General features: G+C 36.2%; 1 protein-coding gene across 2 annotated transcripts in view; it reads right to left on the bottom strand.

Annotated features, from left to right (window-relative positions):
- KIAA0825 (KIAA0825 ortholog) overlaps positions 1–27718 on the bottom strand; it is a 252866-nt gene that overhangs the window by 104190 nt on the left and 120958 nt on the right. For both annotated transcript variants that reach the window (XM_055699905.1, XM_055699904.1), the window contains 4 exons: positions 26518–26926; positions 22434–22590; positions 18054–18209; positions 14035–14129 (listed from right to left, as the gene is read on the bottom strand). In XM_055699905.1, coding sequence (XP_055555880.1) covers positions 14035–14129; positions 18054–18209; positions 22434–22590; positions 26518–26926 — 817 coding nt within the window. The remainder of the gene's footprint in view (positions 1–14034; positions 14130–18053; positions 18210–22433; positions 22591–26517; positions 26927–27718) is intronic.

Below are 27718 nucleotides of genomic sequence, written 5' to 3'. Positions count from 1 at the left end.
CGCATCTCTCAAAACTCCTCTTGGGACTGACTAGATTTAATGGATAGTCTAATGGTATAGTTCACTATTGTCTGGTTTTACAGAGCAAAAGAGAACTGCACCCTCAGAATACCTAGCAGGTCCCCATAAAAGCTATAATTCAACTTTAAATTAAAGTTTATATAGCCTGTATTTTCAGGGTACTTATATGGACCAGACAGACCATGTGTGGGGCAGGCAAACGGCTGTTTGCAGACCACAGATATGCAATCACAAGACAAACAGATGACCAAAGAATCACTGATAATTCCAAGTAGTCTCCTTCTCAAGCCCCAGAACTGCGAACATGCAAGCTAGTCTGACATGATGAATTCCAGTTTTTGTATTGAATTCACAGAGACAACTCACAAGATTAAGGATATGAATAAGTGTCTTCAGGATTATATTTTAGCATAGAATAAAAAGATTAATCACTCATAAATTCCCATATGGGTAGGAAAATTCTGCATGTGACAGCAAAGATTAAAATCAGAAAACTAAATTTGACAAAGTTAAGAAAACACAGTAGAAAATGTCATGAAAAGGCCATCATGAAAGAGTTTTCTCCTAATCGCTGCAAATAAGACTGTTAACGCGAAAAGAAGAAAAATACATTTAGGATTGGTAGGAGCTGTAAAGTCAGCAATGTAAAATTCAGGAGTCACATAAAAATAGAACTGAAAAATAAAGCAGTCATGTCTCCATAGTCAATGAACTTCTATACTTAGAGAAGAAAAAGGGAGACACTCCACCTTACCACCTCTCCCGATATAAAACGTACTACAGAATCATAATGGAATGGTTCATTTTTTTTGAAGACTGAATATTCACTATAAACTACATAGAATAGACTGATTATGTGGAAAAGGTGAACATATGGTGATAAATCTAACAGATTTCACAAATGGAAAACCATTCTAGTTAAGACTATATGGACAGATCTCTAGAATACACATTTCTAGAGCTATCATATCAAATCCAGATTTACCAAGAAGGATACTGGTGACCCACAAGAATCAGACTAAGATGACAGAGTCAATGAGAATGCTTGTTAGAACGATTTTAGGTATTTTCATATTAAATGGTTCAAGAATATAGTGGTAAATAGTTTGGAAATACAACTTCAAAACTTTCAGGGATTGTTTTGTGGAAGAATTGATGGCACAGCAAATAAAAGGGAAAGTTGTGAATATAATTAAACACAAGAAGCTGAAATAAAAATTAAAATAGCTAAGAACTAAGAAATGTGGATTGTATTATAATGCAATTCTATATTCTACAGGAGGAAAAAATACATCACTCAGTTTCAGTAGATGATATACTATCAAAAGACTGAAGGTCAGAAGATCTTAAAATGAAAACCTAAAAAGGTAGCAATTTATCAAGGCCAGAGCGAACATGCATGAGTTTCTGAGAATTGTAAGGACAAACTAATCCTTAAGAGGAATAAAAAGTAGTAAGATTGATTTCTTTTGAAATGCAAAAGCTTTGGGGGTTTTTTTGTTGTTTTTTAAATATGACTGGAAAACTACTTGCAAAAACAAAATAAATGGATAAAAGAACTAAAAGATCATGGTATTAGAAGCATAGTTTCTGCAAAGGAAACTCAGTCCTCACTGATCTGAGCATCAACAAGTAAGCAACATATTGACATTTATGCTTTTAAATGCATTAGAGCAACTCCTTCATGTTGCTACGAAATAAACTGAAGCATGGTCTCAAGACCTCAGAATCTGTTAATTTTCTACCAGAGATGTTTACCAATAACGAGGACACTATGAAAATTCTGAAAGTCTCATCACACAAACCTTGTTCTAGGCTCACTACCTTTCCTGGTAGAAAAACAGAGAAAAGTAGCACCCTTTGCCAGCTGACCATCACTGAATCTTTCTTGCTCAGAAAGTTATAGCCTGAAGCTGGTTAATTCGGACCAATTAGCATCAAATCATTCGGTTTGGGGCATGATGTCGGAGAATGACTTTTGAACCCAGCTTCAGAATATCTGAATGTCACAGTTCACCTTGAGCTATGACAATTCTGGGTTGTAGTTTAGATAGACAGAGGTCAATGATCTCTTTATGACACGCAGAGAGCAAGTGTCCAGAGAACTGCTTCTGTATCTGCCAGCTACATTCACTCCTGGAGACACTGTTAGGCTGTTTGCAGATACTGGCAAAAGTGAATAGAACTGTTCTCTGTAAGTGTAATACATCCAGTTTTCAGAGTCCATTTAATTTTTCAGTGTCTGATAGTAACCGTAATTACTTCTTTTCCTGGAGAGCCCTCACATTTGGAACCCCATAAAATGCCATTTTGTTATTGCTAATCTTCAAGGCACGCATGGAAATTTTTAGGAGGTTATTAGAAAGAGGAGAGAGAGATATCTTTGCTGTTGGCACTGGCTACATATATTTGAAAGACATATGATCATGTGTCTTTCACTTGTCTTTGCTTAATATAGGTTGATGCTTCAAGTAATGTTGAGTAGAGTTGGGGCTGGATCTAAAAAAATGAGCCTGGCCTTAGCCTGAGTCGTACGTATGATTTATTCTGAACAGGGAGCTTCTGCTTGCTTCTCTGAGCCAGTGTTCGGCGGTTGTGGAAGGGAAGAGCTGGCGAACATGTTTCAGCTGGTGGCTATAATACTGAACAACTAGAAAAATGACACTTGCAGCAAGCATCAATTCACTTAATGAAGAGAGTATATGCTTATCACATGTTCTGCGATCATCATGAAAGCCCCTTGGTCTGAGGATGAGTTTAAGGTGCTGACTATGACCTAATGAAAGTAATAAATAACCTGTGCTGGAGGAGCACCTTTCCCTCTGAGAATGCAGTTGCTTCAGTGCAGCAGAGACATGCCAGAGAAGAATCTCTTAAAAAACAAACTAACAAACAAAACCCACAAGAAAAAAACAAACCAAAAAAGGAAAAAAGGAATTAAGGAACATCTACCAGATTAGATTGATTTCTGTACATGGGACAACCACAGCACCTGATGACCAGCATGCGAAGGGTCAACACGGTATCAAAGATCTGTAATACCGTATTACCATGTTACTGGAAAGTAAGCTCACATTTGAGAATGTGGCTTACTTATTTTGAGACAGAATGCTTGTAAGATCACTGTCTCACATATCTTCTCCAAATTCGTGTATTTACTATTCAAATACTATTCTTTTTTTATTGCTAAAATTCTGAAAATATTGTATCAAAATTTCTTATGCAACAACCATTTTTCCACTGAGCTATGCAAGAGCACACTCAATTGTCTATGCATTCACTTTGAGACTGGTAATACATTAAATGCTATTTCTATAGCATGACCTGACAGTCACTCCATACGAAACAATAAATAACACAATGCTGAAAATACGAGAGAAATGAAAGATAAATCTACTTTTTAAGAGGAGCTACTACTTAACATTTTTAAAGACTTCTTTTGTACTTGAAAGACAATAAGAAAGCCTTTGATTTTCTACATACCATTTACAGAGGTTTAACTATATATCACATAAATGCTTTCAGTTTTTATCCAAATGTGCTGTTAAATTACCCATGTAATTATCCCAAGAGAAATCATTATACTTTTTTATTGATAATTTCATTAACACTTTAGAGGGAAGAATTTGGTTGTATTTAAATTCAGCTGTCACAGTCTTTATTAATACAATTAAAGGGATCATTTCTGTATTATACTGGAGGGTGGATTTTTTTGCAGAAGTGTTTAATTACTGAGTTAAAGCAACAACAGAAAGTTAATGAGCAAGGATATAGGCAATAATCTACGGTCAAACTTGAAACAAAATACACTTCTCCCTGATCCCAAAAGTAAAATCTGTTTTAAAATACACTGCCATTAAAATGAAATTACAACAGTTCTTTCTAAAATGGGTGACATGACATGACAGCTGTATATACTTTAACAAGCCCTCCAATAACAAGCAGTAGCACTACATTGAGTAATCAGATAAAATCTGTTAGAGATATATCTTAAAGACAGGTATATTCAAATACCTGCTTACAGAGCCTTGTAAAGGCAAACCAGATATCACTTTTGATATACCACTATTATAATATCTTATTACTTCAATAAATGCAGCACCATCGCTTCCTTGCCTTTTGCATGCATTACAGTGTTGCTGAGCCAGCAGGCATTATATTTATATACAGTTCCATTGATTCAAATTGAGTAGGACCAAAATAAATTTGCAACTGGCAACCCAGGCATAAAAAAGTGGGGAATATGGACTGCAAATTAAAATTAATTTCTAGATACGAAGTTCAAAACTAAGACAGATGTGCTAAAGAAGGAAACATAAGATCAAAGTACTGTAAAGAAATTCCTCATCCCAGGTGAAGATGGGACTGTTCTCATCTGCTTCAGATATTAAAGAAGAATTTTTATTATCTTGAGCATCCATACTTGGAAAAAGATAGGAATTAGGGAAGATCAAGAATTAGCAAATATAAAAATCCAAGCAAATTCATATTTACTGCTTTTTGACAGAGTAAATTAATTTTTATCTACAGGGAGTTTATCAATTTAAGGACAATCTGGGGGGAAAAAAATTAATGGGGAGGTGTAAGACCTCTGACTAGACTCTTCTTCATTCCAGGAGATCCACACAGTTTAAGGAAGAATGATGTGGAAAAATTGTATGGGGACTTCATTCTTTGGCTTCTTATCATGGTTTTTTCCCATCAGTGCAGGTGAAAAGTCCAGTGCAGGTTGATTAAATAATAAAACCTTCACTTTTAACACTTTACGACTGTCTAAATTGCAGCACATCATAACTGACTCTTTGCTCCAGATAATTTTTGTACTAGAGGACAGGACTGGAAAATCATGAATGGCCATTCATTTATACGCAGAAAGTCCCTGTATTCATTTCTTCTATTACAGCTTTGTGCACATTTTATGTGTACAAAAAATTGTAATATTCAAACTATTTACAATTATCATTGTAATCAAATCTGTGTGTCCATTTAAATGAACTCCTTATTGTATTAAAATGAGCAAAAGATGAAAACAGCATCAGATTTTTGGTTTGCTTCCTAAACTGAACAGTATTCACTGGAAAACAAGTAAGTATTTTTGTTTAAAAAAAGTTAAATCAAGAATGGAAACATGCCAGGGTTTTGTTTTTCAACTCAAACAGAAAGACAAAAGTTTAAGAATGTTTATAGTTGTGTCTAGTTTAACAGTTTCTTGTGTTGGATGTGACTTTCACAGTCTGTTGGCAGTTTGCAGAAAAGCCATCACACCTGTGACTTGGTTGTTGATTAATGAGTCTTTCAATTCATCGCTACCATCTGAAGAAGGGCCATGGCCTTTCTAAGCTTCACTGGTTTATTCGCCTTCAACTGTAGTCCTACCAAGGTATCTTCCATAAAGAAAATCACACCTGGTTAAGGCTAATGAAAACCTCAATATGTCATTTTCTAGACAAGTCAAAAAGCATGTAAAACTAGACAAAAGATGTATTCAAGCAACATGAATGCAGTTTTGTCATAACCTGTCAATCTAAAGACTAACATTAAAAAAAAAGCTTTCTTCAATGACATTTTCCAGTGTCAACTATTAGAATGACAATTCTGAATTCCCTCTTTGCTACATGATGCAGGATGCATAACGGTTTCCCACTCTTCAGAAACAGTAAATTTTCTTGTTAGATCCCAGAAAAAAGTTTACAGGGGAAAAAAACCCACACCAAAACCCAAACAACAAATAAACAGTTTTTCTGGGCCAGATGATCTGTCAGCATCAGACACCCCCAAATCACAGTACCTATGCAGATTTTAAACTGACTACTCACATCACAGTACCTTTTAAAAGCACATGTGGAACTGCCTGGCTCTGCTGTATCTTCAAAACTGTATCATGACTGTAAAACTTTCAAGCCCAGTTTGACTTTGACAACTGGGCCTGGGAAAGAGGCAGTAAGATCTTTGGGACTTGTCACCCCTTATGAAGCAATCAGCTGTTGAACCACGGTGAGCCAGGCAGGACAGAGGAAGTTCATCCAGGAAAACCACGTGACAAAGCCAATAACCCGTGGGGACGCCATCGCTCTGAGACTACAATGGTCTGCCAGCACTGCAACAGCCACCAGCCTTTACTACTTCCTCTGTGCTAGCAAGAGCAAACATTTCAAGGTCAAGAGAAAGCATTCTGTTGTTACCCATCTCCTTCAGAAGAAAATTATGGGCTTACCAGTTCCTAAGAAGACTGTAAGGTAATTCAAATTAGCTAAGCAATCAAATGGAACTAAAGCTGAGCCCCTCCCCTCTGTTGACACCTTGGACTGCGCACATCAACAGTTCCCACAGATCAGCTACTATAAGGCATCTTAAAATTTAGACAAAAAAGCTAAGTTCTACTCTTGGCTTTGCTACAGACTAATTTTGCAGTGTAGAAGAAACCTTAAAGATGACTTCCAGGACCAGATTTTCCATCTGTTCAACTTTGATATTAATACTTCCTCCTCTACCTTACAGGGGATTTGAGTGTCTCAACTCATTACAGCTTGCAAAGAAATTGAGATCCCTGTATGGAAATTGAATTACCGTGGATTACTAGCACTTTGCTTGAAAATACCTTATCTAAAAGAAGCAGAAGGAAGAAACAACGGGTTGGTGGGCATAACAGACTTCTAGCTTGTTGGCTTGTGTCTTGTAGCCTCTTCCTTTGTAGGTATAGCAAGAAAGCCTATAGACGAGACGAGTAGCTAAGCCAGTGTGTACAGTTAGGGCAGTCAGTACTCTGGACAGGCATTAATACACACTCAGAACTTCTGTACACACTTACAATCACTTTTTATCCATTAAGAATAAAAACTTGGATCAGAAAGGTTCAGAAGAGGAAGAAGAGAAGATAAGAAAAGAAACATGATTATCTCCACTTAATCCTTAGTGAGCAACAGGATGCAAGACAGAGTTGAAAGGAAGGCAAATTATTTGCAGATGAAAGGAAGTACCTAGTCTAAAGGAAAGCCAGCCAGGTCATGGGATGCCAATCACCAGGTTAATTAGATAGTGACATAAAATGTTGAAGTGTCACACTTCCAAGTAATGATTTGTGGTTGCAGTATACAAAAATATCTAGTTATGTAGAAAAGATATATACTTTTAAAGAAACCAGTGAAAAGTGAATCCTAACAATATATGCATATATGCATTATTAATGCTAATGCATTGCACTTACTTAGCATTTTTTCCATCAAAACATTAGCAAAGGATATAAAAAAGTGGATAAATGTTACCTAATTATAAATGGGGAAATCACGGTACAGTGAGACATCATTAGAAGAACGGGCTTTAGCTCACAAGCCTATGCTCTAGCCAATAAGCTGTGCTTAATATGCTTTTGAATGCAAAACATGTATCACCAATACTTTTTTTTTTTTTACTTTTTCTAGAGGCCAGGTTTGAGCAAAGGAAATAGCATCAAATTAAAATGAAACCTTATTAAAGTAAAGTTATAGTTGTTACTTCAAAGAGAGCTGATCAGCACATACTTCCATATCCTAGGTAGGCAAAGGCCTCATCGTAAAGGACTTAAGTATTAAAAAGGAGCTCACATCAACTAAGGTTAACTGGGATATGGCAGTCCATTCCTTTTTAGCATCTTTTGTTGGAGGCTGTTGTTGGAGAATATTGTTTTATTCATAGGATTCATCAACATGTCTGCAGGAGAGAGAGACTGCTAACAACCAGAAAAGTCTAAAGTATACTGCATATGGGAAGTCTCACCTTTAGCCTCACTTACTTGTGAAATTCCTGCTACAACTGTATACATAATAGTGGCTGCAGTGGCAGTCAAACATGTATGTAATACAGGGTATGCCGTCTTCCCTCTCACTTACTGATCTACATTCTGCCATCAATGCTTTAAAACTGCCAGGCAGGGAACTAAGCCTACCTCTGACAGATCCTTTAAGGTCAGAGTACAGTTTCATTAGCTATGTCAGAAGAGGATAAGCAGATGGAGGATAATCCTCATGTTGACGGATGTGACATACACCTTGTTATTGACCAACTCATTTATGGAAAAGGGTCCCTGCTTATCCAGAAAGGTCAAAATCAGGTTTTCCTCAAAATCCCAGTGGCTTTTTTTTTGGTACATCCAGCACTAGGGTTTAAACCTGACTCTGTGACCAACCAAGAGCAGCGCAATAATGGATTAATACCTTTCACCTGCTTCTTTTGATACTGGAACAATGGCATACTGGGATACTGCCTTTTATAGCCTCCCATGCATTTTAGAAAGCCTGTTCTCACATGCATTGTAAGGGCATCCATTATAATCTCACCTGAGCAGGTGGTGATTACTACAGTATTAATGGGATCCCAGTTCTTCACCAACAACATCATTAATAGTTGACTTGTAGCTGTAACAACAACATGGGTTTCCAGTACCCAGCAATTTGGATACAAAAGGTCTAGGAGCATTGCAGTTTAGAAGAAAGACTGACTAACACATCCAAAAGTACATTAGATATAACAGTGGCATCCTCTGCCATGCAGATATGGTCTCTGTCCCGCCTGGCATCATGCCAGTAACTGCTCTTCCACCATTTGTTTCGTCTACGAACAAAGTTGTTAGAGAACTTCCTACCTTTTAATATCCTAGGTATTTTCACTCATTTCTCAGACTCAGGCTTTTGTGGAGTTAAATAAAAAAATCCTTTCACAGACAACAAAGCACACACAGTTTGCTGACATTCTTTTCAATTTCAAAACTACATAATACATTTTTCCATGTGTTGATAAACTAGATTTTAAAGGAGCACTTTCTGGATATCTAGATAATCAACAACACAATGAATATAAACATTTTCTATAAATAGTTCACCATATGGCTACCATTCTCAACAGATGGTGTCTGTGTATCCACTAGAATATACAAGAGCTATGCAGATTTTGCCCTGCAATCATTCAAAATTCTAAACAAGAATTTTTTACTTAATTTCAGTTTTATTAAGCTTAATCAATGGCAAAATTTTATCACCTAACTCCAGTATGGGGAACAAATGCCACAACTACATCAACAAATCTATTTGCAAAAGGCAAGTAGGCAGCCCTCACCCAACACAGTCAAAAGCATTTACAAAAAAGAGAGACTAGGTACAAGATCAGCTTCCAAGATCAATTTCCACAGCATAGAAGGACCTTCTTAATCTTAGGGCAGCATCCTCCTGCCAAGGACAGTCTTTACCTTCCTAAAAAGCAGTTTCACCTGCAAACAGCCCAGTGGTTTTTCAGGTAGAATGCAGTCTGGGCTATTCTGAGAAAAACTTTTGGCATCTGAAGGACTTGAGAGCTTGTGTGTATTCTGCAGTAAATGCTACTAGAAAGCCTACATATTTTCCCTAGTTTTAGTAGAAAACAAACTTATTAATTTTTTATCGTTTCCTTAAAGCCAACTTATAAACAGTTCCAGGTTTTCTACTCTGCTTTGAGAAGCAGCTGGGCAGTTAGGGGTATTTGTCAAAGGAATACGTGACTGGAAGTAACCCACTTGTTCAATCCTGTTTCAGGTTAAAACTACTTAAGCTCGTATCACTGTGCAAAGACTTTCTGGAAAAGTCTTCTGAGCTACACTGCTTGATCTGTTGGAAATCATCTTCTAATTTCCAGTCTACATGCTTTTTGTGGCAATTCTTAAACACTTGAACAAATATTGGTTTTGATTTATTTAATTTTTCTAATTAAACAAATTTTAATTTGTTACTGTTCCTCACCTGGTCTGTTTATGTAAACCAACATAATCCCCTCTCAGTTACTAATCTGTTACACCTCCTAGTCTTAAGATATTGTACCTCACTGTCACTGGCTTTGCCAGTCATGAATCCCTCTCTGTCTGTTCCTGCAGCTCCCAGCACGCTCCTGCTCGCACGCACACCACCACATTGTTCCGAGCAAATCACTACTTACTGCCCTGGGCTGGCACCTGTGCTCCATGAAAACTCCCTAAGCACAGCAGAGGGAACCCTAGCCACTCCTCCTCTGAAAAGCATATTACTGAAATATTGTAGAATGGCTTCACATGTTCCAAAAATGAGTTGTTTCTCATGATTATAGTGAGTGGTATATAGGTATTCTCTATAGTAATGTGTCCAATGCACCTGAAAGTCCTGTAGAACTGCAGAAGGAAGGTCACATCTCAAAACCCAGAAAAATATTAATATCTTATAACTATGTACAAGATATATTTAACTTATATATCAGTATAAAGGAAAGTACACAAAAGAGAAGGGTAACATATGGTACTGTGCTTTAGGTTTGTGCCTCAGTGTCAACAGCACACCAGCTTTTTGGCTACTGCTTGCACAGCACCAAGGCCTTTTTCCCACAAAAAGTGGGCTGGGGGCATGCAAGAAGCTGGGAAAGCTGACCCAAAATGACCAAAGGGATATTCCTTGGCATATAAACATCAAGCTCAGCAATAAAAGCTGGGGGAATGAGGAAGAAAGGGGAATGTTCAGTTACAATGTCTGCCTTGCCAAGTAACCGCTATGCCTTATGAATCCCTGCCTTCCAGGAAGCAGCTGGACATCTGCCTGCTGATGGGAAATAGTCAATGAATTCCTTATTTTGCTTTGCTTCACTTATTAAACTGCCTTTACTTGAACCTATGAATTTTCTCACTTTTTCTGTTCCAGTTCTCTGCCCCATGCCATTGTGGGGCAGTGGGTGGGTGACCAGCTATATGGACGTGGAGCGGCTGGCCGGGATCAACTCACCACAGTCACTAATGTATTTCCAAATGTGATAATATGCACAAAGACAGTGGCCAGACAGTTAAAAGGAACAGATTATAGTTGATACATTAAACTGCAGAAACAGTTTCCACATGCTGATTTAGCCAAACAATAACAATTTTTCCTTTATGAGCAGGACAGTGATTAAAATTTGAGATACATGTGAATTAAAGAATAACTAAAAGCACATGGTCTTCTTGTTTTAATGCAGGTGTTAGAGGTAAGAAACTCCCATTTGGTACTGAAATATCTAAGGATGTACAAGTGAGTGCCAAGATTTGAAAAAGCAGCCTGTATTCATGTATGTATGCAGGACATTTTTTAAAACTTGAGTAAATCTAAATTAGCTGAATGTTAATGGGCTTATTGCTAAAAGATGTTATTTCAAATATAATTGAAATCTAGGTTTTAATTTCTATTCTTCCAGCTCAAACTAAATGGAAAAAAAAATAAGAAGTAAAACTGGAAAGGAAAAGAAAGGAATCCATCTATATGGATCCTTTTTCCTCCTGTAAGGAAAACTTTGCAGTTTCTAAAGGTATGAACTGTAAATAGGGATGAACATTAAGTCTTCTATGTTACTGCTTACTGTTCAACTTCAACAGGCTTTTCCTGATAGCATTCTATATTTGATAACCTTGAAATAAAACAGCATCATTAACTATCCACATCTTTCATTTGCAAAGTTTCCTAAGCACTTTTACTTTGAGGATCATAGGAGTGTGTGGATTAGATTCACATGCCCACTTGGAGCCAACAATGAGTAGTACACAGCAATTCATTCCCTTTTTAACCAGTCCTAAAAGCCTTTTACTTTCCTAAAAGCCTTTTACTTTCCCCTAACCACCAACCAATTAATTTGCCTACCGCTTGCTGGCTCTGGGACAATGCTCCCATAACCCCCTCCCACCTACCTCAGTCATTAACTAGGTTAGGGGAGCATTTCCCTTGTAAATGAATCCCCTAAGCATTTTTACTTTTTTTTCAACCAAAGAGAGAGCACAGCATACTTACTTTACTTAGTATGTAACAGACACTATTTCTTTTTAAGACTAAAAAAAGGAAATAGACCCCAATATCACCATGAACAGGTAAAGATATTTTTGCCTGCACAGAAGTAGTCGACAAGGGAAAGCTTTAGCATCTGATAAGGAAAAGAGTAATTAACGTATTATGGCACTCCACTTTATGAACTGGATAGTTCTGACTCTTTACTGCCCTTAGTTTTGTTTGACTCTTCTCAGGAGGCAAACAGTAGAAACAGAATGGGTCCACCATACACAGGAGGTCAAAATAATAACAGACGCATTCAGCTTCAGCCCTAACTCCTGAGCACAAGTAAGCCAGAGGTTTATGCAGTCTTAAGAAGGAGCGTGAAGAGTCACCTAAAGACAGGGCTCACTCAAGTCACTGCAAAGCTTACTAGAGTAGCCATGAGACCAGTGAGAATTGGCCTAGCCAGCTGGAAAACACGAGCAGACATTCTTTAGCTATGCTAAAAATTCAGTCACGTAAAGACAAGCTGTGTTGGAGATGTTGGTCGCTATGGCAGACACTGGATTAGCAAACCTACTTAATGATCACAACGTGTTTAAACAATCTGTTGGTCTGTAGAGAAGAGTGGTTTAAATAATAAAGCCATAAGCTAATCATTAATGGCTTGCATAATGTCACTTCTAGAAGAGAATTTCCCTATCATGTAGAAGGGCAATGAATGGAGACATTTTCAAATTAGGAAGGATGAGAACAATTAGGGCACTTAATAATAAAAAAAAGAAAGATGCAACAACAGATGATATGACAAAGGCATTAAATACAGGGAAGGACAGTGAAGGCATATAACACGATTTCTTTCTAAACTCTATGAAGAGATCAAAAGAAAAATGAAATGCATTTCAAGATATCAGAGAAGATGAAATGTCCACAGAAAATGTTCCCTCTGAAATCACAGCAGTCCTCTCTGCTCCCTTTGGCTCATATTGATGACATCAACATGAAGGGAAGTTCAAGACCCAGCTTGAGTCTAGGGCTTCCTGGGAGAATCACTTTTAAAAGAGGAAACGACTTCATTTTTAATGAAGGACAAGTGTTAGCAATCAGCAGGAGAACTATCAAAGAAAAAAAATTAGTACTGAATTGTCTCTGCCGTTTAACATAAAAATGACTTGACTGGTACAGACCAAAAAGTCCGTGGGTCCCATATACTGACTGGTAGTGGGTAGAAGAAGGCATCAAGAGGGGAACAGAACGGCACATTTGCATCAGCTTTATTTTTTGTGCAATTGCATTAAAAATTGGAAAATAACAGTTTGGGTGGGGAAAGAATTAATAATAGCAAAATTAAGAGAGAAAACTAGAAATAGACTGTGTATTTTATATGAAATGAAGGAAGAATTAAATGTTTAATACTAACTGCTAGCAATAAATTGAGAAAAAGGTATAAAACCCCACAAAAACATTTTTGACATGCAAATTCACACACTTTTGAAACTGTAACTCTAAGTTTTTAAATACAGAGACAGTTCAGTTTAAAAGATGAACTATATGACCATATAAGATATCATCAGGAGGATTCAGAATTAAGAAGGGAATGTCAAACTTCTTAGTTTGCAACATGTAAGTTCTATAGTTTTCACAAGGATATGTGGCAAGTATTTTAGAAAAAAATACTTATCTTTTCCACCCATAATTTTACGAATTTTAGAAACTGCTATTTCTGAATTTAACAAGTATCAGTTCTGCACTAAATATATGTACTTATAAATAAAGCACTTAAATTTTACAAGTAAAAAAGTGTGAAAATATTAAAATAAGTTCCATTAGTTAAAAACTATTAAGAAATTGCTTTCTATTTCTAGCTACGCTTCTCATGCCCCCAACTGAATTTAAGATTCATTGCAACTTGAGTAAACATCCCCTAAGTCCTGTGCTATACAGCTGAAATTTCCCTGAGCAGTACAGATTTGCAAAAGTTACTGATCTCTTTTTAAAGCACTATTTAAAGTCAACATCAACACATATTCAGGTCTGACACAGAAAGAATGTCTTAGATTCCTCAGAACAGGAATTGAAAACCATCTCTGTATGGATCAAATACATTAGACAATAATATCTCCATTTTAAAATTGCCTATTTAAAAATAAATGTATGATTTATTTTATAAATTTCACCAGTAAAACCTTTGTGTATTGACTATCATAAAGTAAAAAAGACAACAGGGAAGTTCAATTATTTGCCAAAATCCCATTACCTGTGTGTCAGCAGCACCCTGAAGGTCATCTGATTCAGTCCCAAATAACTTGGCAGCAAGTTTGACCAATCCCAGTTCCATTCAGTAATGGTTGACTGTTGATACATGGCAAGAAGCTATTGTTAGTTATTAATCAGTGTTAATATGATCAGTAAATTAAAGCTCCAGCTGTGATATACTAACCAAGAAGGAGGGGGGTCTAGAACAAGGACTCAGACAGATGATATCAATCATGTCCACAGAAGAAGGTTTTTATTCCAATAAGACAGCAATTAATTTATAAATCCATTTGGGGATGTAGCCATTATTTATAAAAAGATAAATCAATTTTTTGAACCGTTATTCTTCCAACTGTTAATGGCATTCTGCCCAACTACTTTGTCTGAGAGCTTGACTCTTTGTTTGAAAAGCAAAATAATTGGCAACTTTTTATGTAACAGCAATTTACATTTTCTGCTGTCAGCAAAAAGTTTGTCATGAAAAACTTGGTGTAGCTGGAATTCAAGATGTAACCTGTATCATAATTAGAGCAATGGTTTACTTCTCTATTGTTTTGTAAGGCATTCCAGTCACCAGATGGTTATTATAAACAGCATTAAGTCTAGACAATATGAACAAATATAACACCATATTGCTTATTAGATAAATAAAAGCAATCCACAATAATGGTGGGCAGACAAAAGACCACACATAACATTCTTATGTTTACGAACCAGTAACTCCTGTTGCACAATACCAATTTTCATTGTCAGTAATGGTCAAGTAGTGACTACAATTCAACATTCTTGGGAGGATGTAATTCAAAAATTATTGCTGTAACGCTAAACCAGCACTTTAGTAGTTTAAAAAAAAGATGAACCAAATCAAAACAATGGAAATAAACCTAAATAAGAAGAGTAAAGTATGTCCTGCAGTGCACGTTTTCTTCTCACAGACAACACTTGGTTCTTCTTGGAGAACAGAATCAGTGCAATCCCTCCCCTTCCTTCCATCGTTATTTTTTATCTCTTCCTTCTTTTAATGTAATTTTCTCCCTAACCATCATCTTTGGCATGCACTTAAACATAATGTAGAAAAACAAACGTGAAACACAGAGTGAGGAAGGAAGACAAGGACTAGCTAAAGAAAGAATAATATAGTATGAAAGTGGAAAGGGAACGAACAAGTAACACTGAAGATCTGATGAACTGAGAGAGCAGTGGGAGAACACCACCACAGGGGAGAAAACAGGCAACTGTTCCATACACTACACTGAATTCAAAATAGATAAATAAATATGGAGGAAGCACTTGTAAAATCAGGAGGGATAAAACCGAGAAGCTAAACAGCCAGTAGCAACAGTAAGTATACCAGATAGAACAGATAGTGATCGGTTCTGTGAAAAGATAAAGGATCAGTTTGAAAAAAAAAGTCACTCCAGGAAAGGAAAATAATTTCTTTTTAGCTTTTTTCTTCACTGATACTGTTGAAGAGTTGCATAGCCTAGACTTAATCTTATTAGACAATAGTGGAGCAGCAGCACTGGCAGAGATTAAGGTGTCAGGACAAATTGATAAAATCAAGTGCAACAAGTTACTAGGACCAGATGGTGATTATTCAAGATTTTTTACAGGAATGTAATAATGAAGTGGCTGAATTGTTAACAGAAATGACACACTTCCTAGAATCAGCTACTGAACTAGAGGGTTGGAAGGTAAGAAATTTACATATCATTAATAAAAATGCTAGAGTTGATCTCAGAATAGTGGTTCAGTGGCCTTTGTTTCAGGAGCAGTAAAATGTGTAGAAATGACGATGAAGTATTTTGCTAAATCTGATATGATAGGGACAAATTAGCAAAACTTCAGAAGAGTAAACCACCCTGATGTCCTGCAATTTTTACATACACCAACAAACAATACATGGAATGTTTACTACAAATTATCATTCAGTAAGCTTTTGAAACAATTTATTTTAAGAAATCCTTTACTGAGGAAGCTAAGAGTATGTCTATACTGTGTAGCACAGACATGCTCTTACATTGTTATATATTATGGGTTTTTTTATTATAAAATGTTTTATAGTGTAGTGTAACGCAAACATTCTCTGTTTAGAGCTGAACCAGCTCTCTGGGCTCACAAGCAGTATTGCCATGCCCATTCCAATTGGCCCTTCTGAAAGAAAAGTTTTTAAAAGCAATACACAATTAACTCACTGACAAAATACATTGTGAAACCAGTAGTTTCTTGGGACTTAGAATTTATAAAAAGAATAAAATGTTAGCCAATGCATTAAATACACATCTAGTTACAATAGGTTTAAAGAAAATCAAGAAATTAATCATGGATTATATACTCCTAAGCTTCATGGCAGTTGCCAAACAGTAAGAAATAGGTTTAAGAAGAAATATATCCTTTGAGAAGAATAACTGTTCCCTGCTAGCGCTCTGGCATCTTCTTCAGGCACTGGTAATATTCTTCACAGGAGACCAGACACTGAGCTATGCTGACCACTGTTTTATAAACAGACAGTCCTTCACCACTAAATAAATGTACAATTGTATGGTAAAGTGAACTAAATTATTTAATATTATTAAGCTCAGGAAATAAGTCTGTCATTATCAACAACAGGGTTGGCATATGGTACTTTAAGGTCCATGATCTGCTCTTTTTTTCTTTTAAGATACTTTTCCATATTCAGGTAATAGACCTTATGCCAAAAGTTTACAAAATCCAAAGCAATTTAATACGAACTATTCCTTGTCATCTGTTGATTAATAGAGCACTGCAAACCTGTCATGTAGCAGAAGAATTCTGCCCTGAGTTGTCAGTACTTGAAGGTCTTATTCTATCTCACTATTAATGAATCGAGAATTGATGCATGGTAAACTATCTTCTGCATTTCAAATTGGAGTAAGTGATTCTTTAGCCCCCTAAATTATATCAGTTTAAGATACACATAAGGGAACTAGTGGAAGAAAACAAAGACACTTTTAAGTATGTTCCTTTGGATTGAGAAGCCTTGTGATATTGCAGTAATCTCCTTTTTTCGAGATATTAACACCTTTACTGCAACAGGATAATGATTAAGTATTCATTAAACAAGTAAGGAAAAAACCCACAACCCAAACCAGATATATTTACAGCAATACAACTGATGAAACAGCCCCAAATCCTCAAAACTGGGAAAGAAGACTACACTATTTAAAAGCAGGGCTGTGCTGGAAAAGGATGTCTTTCTACCACAAGTCTGTAAAGTGAATTTCATACCCACTGTAATACCATAGTTCCATTGTTTTTTATAACATTTGCGATTGAGGGGTAGAATCAAAACTGTAGATAATGGATTAGGGAAGACTTGAGAAACAATGATGTAAGATTTTTGTAAAGTGTTTAAGCAGTATTAGAAACTACACACCATTTTGTGTAATGAATTGGTCACATGGCACTCTGGCAGACATTTAGGCAAGAAGATTTGTTTTCTTTAACGGTTACATTATCACAAAACTACTTTCTATAAGTAAATTATAACCCTTTACATATCACTAATATAGCTTAATGAAAAACAGAAATGGATGCTTGCTTTTTTTGTTGTTGTTTCTTTCACTGTTCTTCTAAATCTCTGTGTTTCCAAAGCAGCCTTTCCTTTACTGTTCAACTTTTCTGTAAAAGACTCATCAGAAAGATTCTAAATGTGCACTTGGAGTTTCACCGTGACTTTTCAAAGGACTATGACTATCCCTATGTACCATTACACAGATGTAATAAATGTCCTTGCTACTAATGGGCTTTCCTTCTAAGTAAAGGCAAATTGCTCTTACATGCAATAATTCTTATAAAAGAACAGGACAATAATGGCTTTTTGAAGACTTGTTATTGTAGAGGGTGCCATCATTAGATTCCTGAGTAAAAATATTCCTTTACATTTCATCGAATGCAAACACACACGTAATTAATTCCATTTTCATTATTTCAGTCTCTGTCATTATCATGATCACAAGATTGACAAGTAAGTAACCAACATTTCAGATTTTCACGAACCTGATTGAACACTTTTGCACAAGATTGTCTGTACACCTGGAAAGGGTTGAACACAGGCTGTTCTTCTCTGCCCTTCAGTGTCAAAGGCAGGCACTGACTGGAGGCAACAGTATCTTCAGAGGAATTCTCACAAGACAGCTGCTCTTTCAAATATTCCTTTTAGAAGAAAGAACAACGACAAAACAGTATATGCCACTTAGTTTTGTAAGTAAAATTTACCTAGATTTCAAACATAACTTTACAGTGTGCTTCATAGAAGTTCCTTACATTAAAGGAGGTAATAAATAAGTAATCTTTTACAAAAAAGAAACCGTTTTGAGAGTAACACCATTTTACAACAAACAATAAATAATGTCCATGAACATCCATCCAACTGAAGTAAATCAGAACAATCTAAGTTTTGAAATTGTCATCAAATTATGTGTATCAGATCTCATTATATATATATACATATGTTAGGCATCTGTGGAAGTGAAAAATAAATATTTTCTATGAGTTGTGCTAATGTAGAGATGGCTGTTACATGATTTATTTTACATGATAAAATGCGAATATTTAAAGTTATTTTTTGGACAGACTGAATAGTTACTACACGACTATGAATTGTTTGATGAACATGTTCAAACCAGTTATTTAAACACAGGAAATAGATACTCTCCCACTCTTCAAAGACATTTTTAATTCTTTAAGCATTCAAAGACTAGAAGTCATTTATGATTTACATGGCAATTTTAGAAACTATACTGTAACAGATGCATGATTATTTTGGCCACAATCTTCTCTGTTTTCACTTCTTAAACTACTATGTAAATAAATCATCATTGCATGCCAATAAAGTGTTTTGATTAAATAGAACCATTTTACCAAGAGCTAGATAATGAAACACTTACAGATCTATTTGCTGAAAGGACTACTGTGATTAAACGCTTTATTGTTATTAAAATGAAGTCCATAAAGATAGGATTGCCATAACATTGAGCAAGTACTCAAGGTGAGTCTTCATAAGATGGGTGGGTGCAAATGTTCCTCTTTGCAGTACTACTGAGATGATAAAAAATTTCAGCTGCAGGTGAAGGAACACATAAACTACCTGCCAAGGCACCCTGTGCTCCTCCCTGGGTCTCTCTAAAACAATAGTTTCACCATCAGTTTTAACTGATCCAGCTGCGGTCTCTGGCCTGAAAAGCGCAAGTTTCCTCCCAGGTCACATAGACTGTCTCTGTTTCTCCCTTGTGGTGGCACCAGCATACGTTGTGAAATCAGCCAGAAAAAAGCAAAGGTTTCAGCCAGATAAACAAGCTGCATGACTTCTAGTACTAATGCAAAGGGGGACCTAAGAGTAGGACAGCACAAGGGCAAGGGACAGAGCAGGACTGTCTCTCTCTGCTGGTTGCAGCCAGTTGTCAGGGCTCCCTAAGAAAATCACAAAAACATCTAAGTGTATTTAAAAAATAAATAAAATAAAACTCAGAGCTTTTTTGGTTTAAGACGACATCATAACCCAGCTGTGAAAACACGCCCCAAGTCTCTTACCTATATATTCTCAGCCTACAAAAATGTTTGGGTTTTTTTCCCATTCATTCATGACTTCATGCCATAACAAAGATTTTCAAGTCATGGTGAAGGGGGTTATTTAAAAGCTATTTCTATACATTTACCAATTTTTCATAAATGTACGTAACTGCCTTCCATGCATGCATTTCCATATAAATCCGTAGGCAGCTCTGAAGTAACCCAGCCCCTGGGTGTCACAAAGCCAGCAGAAGCAGGTTCTGTTCATATTTTTAGTAGAGATACTGGCAATCGCTGTCCGTGCTGGCCAGGGTTTGAACATTTCAAATGATACCAGCTCACCTCCCAGCACAGGTGTTTTCCTGTCTTTGGAATACCGTGGATTTATGTTTTGACAAAGACATTTATTCAACAATGGTAAACGCATTACTTTAAGAACTCCTTTGGTACAGTACGTATTGCAGACCCTGGAAGGGTCATGTTTCAAAAATGTGAAATAGAAACAAAATCAGATTTGTAAATACATGAGCTATGTCCTCACTGTAATTGACGGGCATGAAACCAAGTAGACAGAACACTATTGAGCTGGACAGCTCAGGACAGCTGGTTTCTCTTTGGTAGCCATTAGTCAAAAATGCTTTTTAAAATAATTATTCTTTTTGATAAATACATGAAGGACTGTAGTCTGTTTGGAGTACTACAGTACCTCTTACAGACCTTCATAACATCATAGCTCCATTTCCAAATACAGTGTCTAACAATCTATATCCCCTTTCATCTGCTTTTCTAAGGAAAAGTATTGAGAACCACAACTTTCCATCTCATCATCTTGTTCTCTACTCACACAAAATTATTAAGTGGTGTAGCATAAAGATCTCCAAACTAATTTTAAGAAGGCAATCCCTTGATAGTCCAAGGAGCCTCCAAACAGAAGGATGGACCTTTGAGCAGACAATAAAGTCTGTTTCTTGGTAGCCAAGCACATTAAACATAATCTAACTTCTGAAAAATAATATTGAAAGGTGCAGTATCATAATGCCATGCTAAGCATTGAAATGTTTTGTAACCGTTTCAAAGGCAATTTGAAGTAACATGATTTGAAGTCCTTCTTCAAGTCAAGCCAGTCAGGATTTTTTTTCTTCTTTTTTTTTAAAAAAAACAAGACAGTTTTTTCCACTGAGAAATGTTCTATATTTAACAAAGCTTTTACTAGCTGCAGAAAGTCAAGGAGAGACACCTGGGATGTGGAAAGTCAGGCTAAAGTCCCTCTTCCACCTAATTCTCCCAGCCTCTCACCTCCTATTGGAGCTGCTCCACTTTGTATAAATAACCAAATACTCACAGGAGCCCTATCTTGGATCAGGGTCTCCAGAACCCAATCTGGGCATTCTACCCCTTCAGCTAGAGTATGATTCTATTTTTGACCCTAGAAGTTACAGAATGGATTTTTACAGCAATTTCTACAAGGCGAAACAACTCCACCAGGGGAAAAGGACGGAGTTCCATGCTGGTAGCTAATGGTCTAGCGGTTTAGGGAGTTAGTTCAGATGTGGGAGATGCAGATTCAATTCCCTGGTCTGAACCAGGCAGAATAAAGATTCGAGCCTGCATATCCTGTCCCCTAGGTGACTGCCCTAACTACTGGATTCTGTGCTATTTTTGGAGATCTTGCTCATCATCTTTTCCTCACTCCGTTGTACATAGAGAGTAATCTTGAATGTGCTCCAGGTGAAAAGGTTTTGTTTGACTGTATTACAGTAATAATTTCCACATCACTTCCTGAGCCATTTAATTGTTTGAGGTAAAACTTGAACAGATTCTGTACTTTATTAATATTAGGTTGCCATCTTTATGTATATGCTTACATTGCTTCTAAAGCTTCCAGATGAAGATGCATAAAAGTTGCTTTTAAGCCTATACTTAGGAACTAAACAGTTCATCTGATTTTCAGTGTCAGTACTGAGCTGTTCCCTGTTGCTTTCGTACAGACATAGCTGCCTCATTGGGGTTTTTTTTTTTTTTGCTATCATTTTTTTTTTTAAGAAAAACCTTGGCTATGCCTATATTTGCATTATTTTGCATTTTATTATAAACACTTCTGTATGCTTGCAATGATCTTAACAGCACCTGCTTATGCATTCAAGGAATAGTAATTTAGTAATTAAAGCTAATAAACAGGACTTTCTTAATTAAGCTGTGTAGATCTGTGTTACCATACAATTTAAGCAAACCTGTGTTTATTTCAGCGTATAAAATCTGAATGCTTTTGGTAACTTGGGGCAATTTAGTACAGCCTTAGAAATAATGAGATAATTCTTTTACATTGCCCAAATTCCATGTGCAACAAACAAAACTGAATTTGTTTACTGTAATTTCAAAAGCATTTTAACTGAGTTATCTGGATTAAGTAAGGTTTTCATGTGGCTGCATTTACTACCTCAGTACAGCCATAGGGTTTGTTTGTGGCTGTTTTTTGTTTTTTTTTAAATCAAGAGAATTGATTTACCACATTTAATTTTACTTCCTGTAACACTCAATTTTTCAATTGCTGATTTTTTATAATTTTTTTTTTACTGCACTCAAACTCCTAAAATGTATCTATCGTCTACAATATGAATCTGAAGGAGGTTTATGAGCCATAGTACTGTTTAAGTACATAAATAAAATCCACATTGTTTCCCATAAAGTAATCTTTTCTGTACAAATGCAGAAAAGCCTATACTGAATGGATTCTATTACAATACAATATAGGATTTCATATTGACTTTAAGAAGCATTATCACCTCCTTGACTAACCCTTAGCTGCCAGCAGACGCTGCCTCAGGCCAGTACACACCTAATTGCTCGGTAAAAAGGCCGTTTCCCTACCTCATTGAGCCGGATGATGTGATAAATTTGCCTCAGGTACTCGCTGCCACCTGGTTTGTGGCAGATATCCAGGACCATCATGTTTATTTTCTGCTCAGTGAATCCAAGTGCAATACCTCCTTCCTCTAACGTTGCACCTTCTCCTGTGACTGAGGCACTAGAATACAGAAAAGATGCAAATATTCTTAAGTTAAATTTCTAAAAATCAAAGTATTAACACAAATTCAGCTAAAACTACACGTTACAAAATCTTACAAAGATTTGGCTTGCACAAAAGAAATGTTTCCGTAGATATATCTCATAAGCCTTTACAGAAATATATGATAAATGATAAGCAAAATTTTTTTATTATACACATTTTAATTGTTTTAAACTGAAAGATGAAAACATAAAACATTCTTTACTCTAAGGACATACAAGCAGCATGCATTTTTAAAAATTTTCTTTTCCACTAGAGAAGTACCTTTGCTACTAGAAATGACATTTGCATTTGATATTTTTACATTTTCCTTTGCCTGTGGCTGCACATATTAAAGCCTAATTAACATGTCAGAAAGGTAGCCATTTCTCTAAGTATAGGTTAGAAGTTTTAAACCGAAGTCTTTTTCTTCCCACTGGTATGGTGGTAACCATTTCAAAGGTACCTATTTGCCACTTGTTGCGCCTTTTGCCCTGTACTGTTCCTTGTTTTTCTTCTTAAAAGCATTTGTGTGAAATGGCTAAAAAAAGTATCTGAAGGTGACTGCCCCAAACGCCTTGAAAAACATGCACTGAGAACTCTGAACATTGTCAGACTGCTCTCTCTGCATACCAACGTAAGTCACCGGTTTAGTATTGCACATTGACAAAGCCTTAAAAAAAGAAGTGCTACAATGAATTATTTTCCTCAGATATTAGAGCTGCAACAGAGATATATGCTGGCACCTTGACACACAGATGTGTCAAGAACTCGAGAGACCAACAAGAACATGCTTTCTCTATTCTACAGTCATTACTGGATTGATTTAAAATCTCTCAAAGAAGCATGCTGAATTATTAAAAACAAATAAATAAAATTAATTTTTTAGAAGTAAAATCAAAAAACTCCCAAAATACTTTGGTATAGTCGGCTGTAAGTTGCAGTTTACTGTTGAAAGTGTGCCATGATTACAAAGTCAGTTCTGCTGAAAGTTGCTGTTTGACCTGCAGGCTCACTTAAATGCTACACAGCTGCTGGACATTAAAGCCGATACTGCTTCCACATGCAGCTTCAGAACGTCCCACAGAGCAAATAGCTTCAAAATACAAACTATAATTTTGTTCTTTGCTGAATGGAAGTAAGTGATACTCTGTTATTATGGTGTATTTTACAGAAAAGCCTCAAAGAAATTGATCTTTAAAATCAAAGCACACTTAAGGCCGATTGTTCCACGCCACATATAGATACAACCTGAATTTCTTGTCAAACTTCTTAGCGACTGACATTGAAAAAGTTGAGGACCTCTGACAAAGGAGTTTATCAGTGTCAGTGCCCAAATTGTATCCTTTCCTGTCCGTCACTGTGCAGGTGAAGCAGATGATTGGATTCAGTCAGTGCAATGATTAATGAGTTCCTCTCTGGATTTGGGACTGCCTATCAATCATGTCATTAGGAAGAATGTGCCCTGAAAGAGGCAGACCTCAGCCAAGGAATAACTGCATTCATCTTAATCTGGATATGCACCCAGCCAGCCAAGTCAGGGTCACCATGATGAAAAACAATAATCTTCAACTCAACAAATTACTTTGCAAAGACAGACGTTTCTTTTCTTCTCGGGATGCATGCTCTTCAGAATCCAACGCAACTGTTTACAGCTCTGGTGCTACCACAAAGTGAAGGTTATTTTAATAAATAGCAATGCTTTCAGGCAGTACATGAGGCTGGCAATGCCTACAACTGTCACTTCCTGAACCTTTCACTGAAGATTTTTTTTTTTTTATTTTCCTAAAAACTAAGTTGAATTTCTGTGCCACAATGGAAGAACCTATGTAGCTAGCAGTCCTGATAACAATAATGTGACACAAAATCAAGCATGACTTTTGCTTATGAAAATCCAGTGCACTTCAAAGATGTTTCCACAACTGGGTAGGTGAATCCCAAACAAATTTTTGAGATTTATGGTTTTTATTTTCTTCTGCATATTGTATCTATTAAAAGTCTATAAACATTTATGAATATGAATATATACATATATAAACGCACGTGCATACAGTTACCCACAGAAATCCTTTAATTATGAAAAGGTTTTTAATTATGAAAAGGTTATGAAAACAAAATTTTACACTAACTTAGATTTTCAAGTATAATCATTCCTATTTCAAACAAATCACGTAAACATCACAAGTCTCCTCTTGAATGATCTGCTTTTAGTTTAGTGATTATGTGACCGCTACTCAACTGATATTTGAATTTCACCTTTAATTTATTAGTCTTATAATTTGCATTTGTAGTATTTTATCTCTACATTGAGTATGTCAGCTATTTATTAACTAGCTCATTTTTTCCCCCAGAAACTGACTCATGATATTTGAATATAAAATGGAAAAATAACATCTATGCTAGACTTTTGTTGCAGAAATCCTACTGAAGTCAGGGGACTTCGCTTGATAGCTGCATCATATAGGTACTCCCTTGGAGACCAGGTAATGCATTCTTCAGTTTCTTAAGCTTAAAATTAGGGGCCCTAGTTGCAAACGAGTTCTCACTTCGGTTGACACTGCACACGTACAGAAAACATTTTCCCACATTCATTTCCTGCAGTCTGATACCTGATGGATAATACAGCATTTTTGTGGTATGCTAGAAAGAATATAGAGTAGCATATTAATCTAAAATTCACAGCTTTGGAAGTGCAAATACTGAAGTTTTAGTTTTTAGAGGTTATCCACAATACTGTCTCACCTTGCAGTTCTATTTTTTTAAGAAATACCTAGTCTCTCAGTGACATTAGAAATTGTATTATGGAACCATTATGTTAAGTATCAATTTACACATTATCATTAAGGGGTTTTTATTCTATGACTCTTTCAGTCACTGGCATCTGGCTTCAATCTTTTAATCACTGGATTAGAGCTTGTAAATTAGTATTAAATGGAAATGTAAAGATTACAAAGGTCAATGTCAATGAGCATTTGTGTGACACTATTACTGCTTAGTGCTGCTCATGGTAACTGACTACTCGCAGAAACAGGATACTGTCCCTTAAAGCACTGCATGAGATCCTGTTCACTGGTATCAGTGACTTTGACCTACAACCACTATATCCTTTGTTTATATGGACAGTTACTGTCAGGATAGCAACGACTGCAACCTTCAAGAATAATCATTAAGAAAAAAAAAAAAAGAAGCAATCTTACTCAATAAATTTGTTGACTGCTGAAAGTAAATCATGTAACTCCAATAAATCTAATATTGGAAAGCCAATGAATAGTATTTTTACAGAACCGTACACGACTTCAGCATTACAACAGATTGGACTAGGAACGCACTGACACGTATACAACTCCTTAAAAAATCATTATAAGGACTTAAAACACTTGGACCTTAATGTCAGATCTGCAGGGAAGGTTGGTATTTCCTCAGAAAGGCACAGCAGGGTACTCTCCCTGTCCTGTTTTGATACATCCTACTTGCCTTCAGGGTTGTTACGATTTAAAACAAAGTATGCTTACTTTTTAATCACAGATGAACACTGAAAGCTTTTCATAGTCCCTCCTAATTTAATCACCATAGCAAAATTAATTTGTAAATATATTGTGGTCCCTTCTAGCCAGTGTATCAGTCCACACTCTGAAAGATACACCAGCTAAATTGTCCACGTTTTTGGACGATCATGAAAATATCTAAGTACCATGAAGACACTGTTCCAATGAAACAATCATGTTTCAGCAATACAATTAAGTTGCAAAAACAGGCTATAAAGCCATCGATATTAAAGAACTAATACATTTCACATAAGATCACTGTTCACCCATTTTTTAAAAATTGAACAATAGCCATAAACGTGCCAATAATCCAGTAAAATAAAGAGCAAACAACAGCATCTGAAAACTACCACATTCTTACCAGTCTGTGCTCAATTTTCTTGCCTTCAGCAATTGGCTTTCAATCCAGTTTGGTCTTTGCTGTTCTATGCTTTGTATAACCTTCTGGGTTACTTGCTTAGGACCACTTTTCTGTTTTCCCATAATACTTTCTAAGCACACACGAACTAAACTGAGTTTTTCTTTGCTCCATCTGTCAAGTGTTGCACCTGTTAAAAGTTCTGCAGTATTTCCATCCTCAAATATCCGACATATAATTACAATCAAGTTCCAGACAAGCAGACCAGCTTTCTTCAATTCAGCAAAGTTTCTTGACATTTTTCTCTCAGCCAGAAAAAAGAAGTACTTAATTGGGGGAGGCAAACATGCAATCACTGTAGGTAACTTGCTGATTACAATAGATACTGCCTGAGCTGCAAGCCTTGTGAAGCCTTAAAAAAAGAAAGAAAAGAAGATATGATTAACATTAACATTCTCGTTCTATCACTGCATGCTTCTGAATGTTGTATGATAATTTCTAACTTTCTTTTGTACTGAAAATGGGTAAAAAGCTCAAGTACTCAACACTGTAGCTTGACTTCTATTGTGCTTCCTCCACATAAATCCCACAAAATCTAAACAATAACATGAATTAAAAACAGAGAACCTAGAAAATTTAGAATTCAGACTGTGATTCTCTTAACAATTAGTCCTGCTGTGCACAGTTATTACATGCTAAATGAAAAAGGCAACTTAATGGCTAAAAAGTTTTCTACAAAATTTTAGGGTAATATTTTTTCAACTTCATGAGTGGAACATTGCACCAAGTGTCTCAGGATATTAGATACCTTCATAATTTTTAATTTTGTATCAATCCCTTTCTATGTTCAAACCTGCAAAACTTCAGTTTATCAACTTTCATATAAGTACGCACGCTATATAACACTGTATTTTAAACATTCCAGATATTAAAAGTAGCTGGAGTAGTAACTACAGAAAATATCCTGCTCAAAGCCCAAGACATATCTAACATGGAAAAATGCATGAAAAGGTGATCCTGGAGCAGAGTCAAAATCTAAAAAAACCCCACTGAAACAAAACCCAAACAAACCAAGAAAACCCCTGACTCATTGCAGGGGTATTCTCAACTTGTTTGGAAGAAAAAATAAAATAAAAAGCAAGCCAGGTCTCTTCTAGGTGTCACACAGCCAATTTCATTTGTCACTAAATCTGAGCCTTACCTC

The sequence above is a fragment of the Falco cherrug genome, chromosome Z (assembly GCF_023634085.1).
Source record: "Falco cherrug isolate bFalChe1 chromosome Z, bFalChe1.pri, whole genome shotgun sequence".
Classification (NCBI taxonomy): Eukaryota; Metazoa; Chordata; class Aves; order Falconiformes; family Falconidae; genus Falco; species Falco cherrug.
Note: the sequence above shows the minus strand (reverse complement) of the source record. Positions and strands in the feature narration are given on the sequence as shown.